Here is a 6,292-nt window from a genome sequence, read left to right as displayed (position 1 = left end):
TAAATATTTTCACGGTTTGATACATTTGGGATGACCCTTTCATATCACCTTAAACTACTCGAAAAGAAGCGCATCGAGAGGGTGATCCCGATGCACCTTCCCGGCTTTATAAATGCCCTGCGCCTAACGAAGACGATACGAAATCCACAGATATTTGCGATTACCGAAAATCACGACATCGGGTGAGATCGAATCGCGGATATCTGTCGATCTCCCGGAAGCATCCGTTTCGCGGATACGCCACCCGTGTAAAGAATTGACACCAAAAAGGTCGAGCACTAATTTCCAGACTGAAAGATGCGGCGAAGATCTCCGTTTATTTTCTGCTGCACCGCCGGAAATATTCGCTTAGCCCGACCCGAGGGGCGAGGTGTTAAATTTAAATGCGATGTACATACATAAGGCACTCGAGGACAAAGGGAGCGCGTTCGCATGGACCAATCAGCATCCACCTTCGCTAAGACAGAAACTTTTGGTCTCGTTGTTTTGATATTCCACGTTCGCCGAGTGGTGCAACCCGATCGTCAGAACGTAGACCACCCGTACACGTAGTCCGAGATTAAAGATATCGCATAATAACTTGTCGGTGTATTATAAGTAAATCTGAATGTCTTAAAGCAGGATTATAATCCTAACCACGTGACGTCGTGTATACCTGGCACTCTTAGCTCATCCGGTAGATCCAAGCCGTGCGGCGTACGTATCGTAGTACGTACATACTTTGGGGGAAATAAGCATGCCTCATTTATTCGGTCGCGTCGTGCTCGCCAAAGGGCTCGTCCTCTCACTCCAAAGAGTAAAAATCGAGAGAGAGAGGCAATTCCAGATGAAAAGTGAAATGCCGCCCATTGTCGGTCCAGCACTCTCGACGTGTCCTCGCGTGGCCGAAAGTGCCCACTTTTTAACCGACTTGAAAAAAGAGGGAGGTTCTCTCAATTCAGCCGTAGATATATTTTTTATGCCCGTTCACGCATAGCTTTTCTTAGAGAGGGTCAACGTGACAAAAATCTGGATGAATCATTTTGTTGGCCCATTTTCAAGGGTTCGTTGCGACGCGTAAAATGTCTCGTCACGACCGTGAAATTCTTTTCCTGCGTGTGCGGAATTAATCGAGCTCCGAAATGACGAGCCTCCGGGTTGGCCAAGAGCGCGAATAGACGAACTTCAACATTCGCTCGAGTAAGCTCACGAAGCTCCGGCTGAACTCTCTTTCGAGCGGGACTGGAGAGGTGACACGAGGCATTAATCGTTCCAAAGCCGCACGTAGGTAAAGTTTCTCGACACTTTGGTGTTTACTTGGAGTCGTCGCCGAGTTGTTCGCAGCGCTCGCAACAACGGCTACGATTTTCGCCTGACGCGAGATCGTCGTTCGGTCGGACTCGCTCGGAAAGTTTCCACAAAGTTGCTCGCATAGAAATCCTCCTCCTGTCCCAAAGTCACGTAGATCGTGCCGGGTGCAACATTAGAGCGTGAATAATTTCAATATATAGTTTCTCCCTCGATATTTAAGCGTAGACGTTTCATCGAGTGCCGACAAACGCCGAGAATTGGCCATTTAATTTCTCCTTCGGCGTCTGAGCGTTGAAATTTCATCGAGTCCCGACGGACGCCGAAAATCGGCGTTTCGATCGGTAGGAAGTTCTTTTTCCGAGACGCCTAATAGCACCTTTCGATCTAAATGTCGTGTAACCATCCGCGGTAACGTAATCGCCTTCGAGAGGTACGCTCGTTGTCCCGATGACGAATATTTTGGATACACTTGGAAAGCCCGTCGTCGAATCGAGCGCCGTGACAGCAATTCTATTATTTCGAGCCCGTAAATTGACACGTTCGCTGTCATTTAATATGTTTTATTTGCACCCTCGAAAAGAGTAGCTGTACAAAAACCCGCGACAGCGAATGCGTCGGGAGCTGTGTAATTTAATGGCCTGAAAAATGTCACCGAATATGTTCCCAGTGAATATACGAGGAGAGGAAATAAAGACATATCTTGGAGTCGAAATCGTTATTGAACGCGTTTGCTTTGCCACTGACATTCATGTATGTTAATTACGATACGTACACAGAAGGGATTAAATCTAATCAGGCATGTAAGAGATCTCCCCGGTCGACGGTTACCCCGCTAGATCGTTTGATAAGATCGTTAGATCATAGCACCGATTTATTTGGTAAGTCTGCATGATAACCGTAGTACTTGCCCCACTAGTCGTGAAATCGTTGAAACCTTGTCGGTTAGTAAAAGAAAGGAAAGGCCAAAAAAAGTACTCTTTTCGCTCCACACCTCCCGAGATACGGATAACGCGTGGCATAAAGTGAACAGATTTATATCGTTTGTTAAGAAGTTTTTAGATCTGCATATTCTATAGAATAGTACTAACTAATTGTTAAATGTATTTCACGAGATTATATTACATACTAACACGTTATCAATGCAAATCATGAAAATATCGGTGCACCGAGGCCCTTCCTCCTGGTTTAAGGTGAAGTGAAACCCGTCGTGAAATTTGATCGACGTCGGTAAAAAAGACTCTTCTAAATACCTGCAATACCGAAGTTGGTACTTATATCGACATCAGTGTCTAATCGTACACTGTACCAAATGGCATACTCCATATGTCGTTTTCGTACAACAATTATACAGAAATCGAAGTAAAACTACTCTTTTTATAAAAGAAACTTTCCGACAGATCGGTCCGATACCCCCTTAAAAAGTGTCTTACTCATTTAAGGAGGGCTTCACTTCACCTTAAACCACTATGGATAGGCCGATTAAGAGTTGCGCCGACCACCGAGGAATTGCTCGAATTAATTGCCGAGTGATTAATCATTACGCATGTACCGTAATAGTTCGAAAGAAGGGTGTGGTATATTTTTCGCGAAGTCTTTCTCCGATTCCTCGAAGGTTACAAGGAGGTATCGAAAGTCTCAATCCCCCGGAATATGTGGAGCACTCGTAAATATCGAACGACCGTTCGCGGGTGTGCTCGAAACGAATCTCGGCCTCGGAAAATTCTTCGATGTTAATTAAGGTGTACTCACAATGTTACTAGCGCGCTCCGCTCCAGGCGACCGTGGACACATGTTAAGAGTGCGATGTCGGTGTCTTTAACAGTAGGCTTGCTTGCACACGAAACTCGATATTGTAAGGAGAAACTCACAGCAAATGTCACGAGATCAATTTCACCTAATATGCCGAGTTAAAGAGAACTATAATAAATGTAATCCGACGAGAATATCATTCGTGTAAGGCTACTTAAAATATACGTTACAAAGGTGTCCTCTTATGGCTTGCATCCTCTCCCACGACAGTACTCTGGCAATCGATCTTCTAATAAATTAATCAGCCCATTAAGGCGATACGAAAGGGTCATTCTATATATATATATATAAAACGTGAAAATATTTATAAAACTTTTCTCCAAACCAACCGGAATTGTATAAATCTTTTGACGCTTTATGTATATAGAATGCCCTTTCATATCACCTTAATCAGCCCATTAACCTCCCCGCTTTGCGTATGCTATCGATTCCGTTCATTATTCTTTCCGCGAAGGGTTTAATTGGCCCCCTCTGTCCGCAAAACAGTATCAGCGGATCCCCATTATCAGAGGAAAGAGTTAACAATGAGCAGACCCTCAGGAACGGAGGAATATGTGAGAACAATGGAGACATCCCTGTAGACGGTAAGGTAAGGGTCCCGAGAAATTGTCTACGTATTCCTGGGAATTCTCCACACCCCCCGGGAGATCCTTGACAATTAATGACATTTTACTGCCATCTGTATTGTGCCGTGGACCCTCGTTTGGATGCCTCTGGTGCATATTACCGGACCCCGAGCATACCGGAGCTTCATTATTTGCATACCTCAACGCGACAATCAACGTTTCCATCTTCCTTTCCATGATCCATGCATGTATGTATATACATACACTGGCGGTCATGAATGGTTTCCTCGTGTATATGGCGCCTCCAGGTGGTGGGGTCGGTCATTACACCCGCTCGTACCCGGTATGTGAAAACGTGAAGTGATGAAAGTATGAAAATGTAAAAACGTGAAAATATGAAAGTGCAAATATGTATTTTACTCGCTACTTCTAAAGTGAAAATTAAATCTCTGCCAATTAGAATTTTGGCACACCAATATGGCTACTATCTTATTGTTCCTATGTGTCTCCCTTGAGCATTCCCAATCTGGCTTGCATGTACTCCATCCGCATATTCTTACGTCCATGGTTTAAGTCAGGTTAAACGGTTTAAATCTTAGGGTGGTCGAGCGTTTATTTATGTTTCAACGGTGAGTTGCGCTTTAAGTCAATTTATAAAATTGAAAATAGTCTGTATGTAGTTCAAATTGATCATTATCGAACGTTGTAAGTTAAACTGAATTCGGTCACAGCGGTTATAACTCGAATGTTTTATCTTTTGATTCCCGCAACCGTTACTCCGTGTCAAAAATTGTTGCATGCTTTCAAAAAAATCCGTTAGCCGCACTTAATTTAATTGAAGATTAATATTGCTTAAATTTTCCGCAGATAAAAATATGGGGAATTATACGAGCAAACTATTGTCTCAGTACGAGGAGCAGGAAGGTAAACAAAAAATGCAGCAGCGGGTAGAACCACCTAATGAGAATACTTTGAGTACTCCTACATTTATCAAGAAAATAATTCCACTCGATCCTAGATCAGTAACCATTGGGATAACACGAACTCCCATTGAGGTAATCGATACTTGAGTACTCTGTTTTAATGGGTAAAATATGAATATTAATAATTGACAGCTGTCCTTCACCATGTATAAATGAGAATAATTTTCACAGGTAAATTGTACTCCTCCACAATTAACGCGTAAAGTGGTCAGTGCACTACCAAAGTATTTGCAAGCAAAAAAATTGTTGGAAACAGATATTGACAATGTGATTCTGCCATTGACACCAAAAAAATGCTTAGATCCACGTTCACCTGCTACTTCTTACCCTCGAACCCCAATTTTGGTAAGACAAAATAATAGGAATCCTTTTAAGTCAGCTGCCTCAATATTGTTATAACTAAATTCTTTCATATTATAGGTTGATCCGATATTAGACAGCCCAATATCTACAAGCACTGAAAAGCAAGAATCCTTGAATGGGACACCTATTACAGATTTGCGATACAAAATCCTAGGACTTGATCCAAGGTCCCCAGCTGCAGACTTTGACAGAACGCCGATTTTAATGCCTAAATCTTGTGAACTTTTAAGGGCACGTTCACATGAACACTTGAGACGTCAAGGCAGCTACGACACCGATGTATTTCAGTCTAGACTTTCTTATTGTGAAACTACCACTTCGGACAGTATTCCAGAAATACAAGCTCTACCTGACATTGCAACAAATTTACAGACAACTTTTGATTTGAATGTACATGACACGAGTAAGCTTAATGAGTTGAATCTATCTACTTCTAGTCATAATTCCAGCATAGAAACAATTTCTGAAAGTGGAGATGAAGTTACTGTCATACGCAGATCAAGTTCTATGAGTACTTTAATTAGTCAAAAAGTACCAGAAACAGTGACTCATGATCGGATGTTACCTGATGGAAAATCTATAAAAACAACCCACGATAATGTCAGTAATGTCTTGGCCATTGCTATAAAAAGCACGGACCGACTAAAATGTGTTGACAGTGAGGATAAATTCAAAGTTTGGAGAGATTCTACATCTCCAGATATTCCGTTGGAATTAAATGATAATGCCGATCATGTATCTATAGCACCAGACATTGCAGAGTTACAGGAGGAAATTATGATTGAATTTGATGATAATGTAATTTTACGAAATTCCAAAGAGGTACGTGTAAGAAAGTCGGATAAATCAGAAGATACTAAGTCAAAAGCGCAGGACTCAACAGGAAAAAAGAAGAAAGGGTTAAAATCAGAAAAGAATATTAAGGACGAGAAAAAAGTATTCACTCCAGAGGGGAAAAACACCACCGAAACAAAAGTAAAATATTTATTTTTCATTTTAGCATCTAATTTTACCTTGACTGTCAGTATCAACAATTTTTTTTTTTTTTTGTAGAATCGCACACCCCTTGGAAATCGCTCAAATAAAAACAGCCAAATTCAAGGGATTATAAGTAAATCACCACAGCAAACATTGCGAAGTAAGACTCTACCGAAGAAACTGCTTCAGGAAAATACACCACCCCATAAGACTTGCCTTACAAAAAATAAATTAAGTGGCATTCAGTGGGACCCAGACTCTACGGTAATTATATAAATAAAAAGTTCACACCACTGATTTTGT

The 6,292-nt window shown here is 41.7% G+C and overlaps 1 protein-coding gene across 1 annotated transcript; it reads left to right on the top strand.

Moving 5' to 3' along the window:
* The first annotated feature begins 4,205 nt into the window (after positions 1 to 4,205).
* Positions 4,206 to 6,282, top strand: LOC105704257. The gene is made up of 5 exons (XM_012433318.1): positions 4,206 to 4,294; positions 4,533 to 4,720; positions 4,820 to 4,993; positions 5,069 to 5,986; positions 6,065 to 6,282. The coding sequence occupies exons 2-5, from the start codon at positions 4,541 to 4,543 to the stop codon at positions 6,263 to 6,265; spliced, it is 1,473 nt and encodes a 490-aa protein (XP_012288741.1). The 5' UTR covers positions 4,206 to 4,294; positions 4,533 to 4,540; the 3' UTR covers positions 6,266 to 6,282.
* The last annotated feature ends 10 nt before the right edge of the window (positions 6,283 to 6,292 follow it).

This window comes from Orussus abietinus, unplaced genomic scaffold (assembly GCF_000612105.2).
Source record: "Orussus abietinus isolate OABI.00-Male unplaced genomic scaffold, Oabi_2.0 scaffold11, whole genome shotgun sequence".
NCBI lineage: Eukaryota > Metazoa > Arthropoda > Insecta > Hymenoptera > Orussidae > Orussus > Orussus abietinus.
The sequence above is the reverse complement of the archived record's forward strand: the minus strand, read 5'-3'. Positions and strand labels throughout refer to the sequence as shown.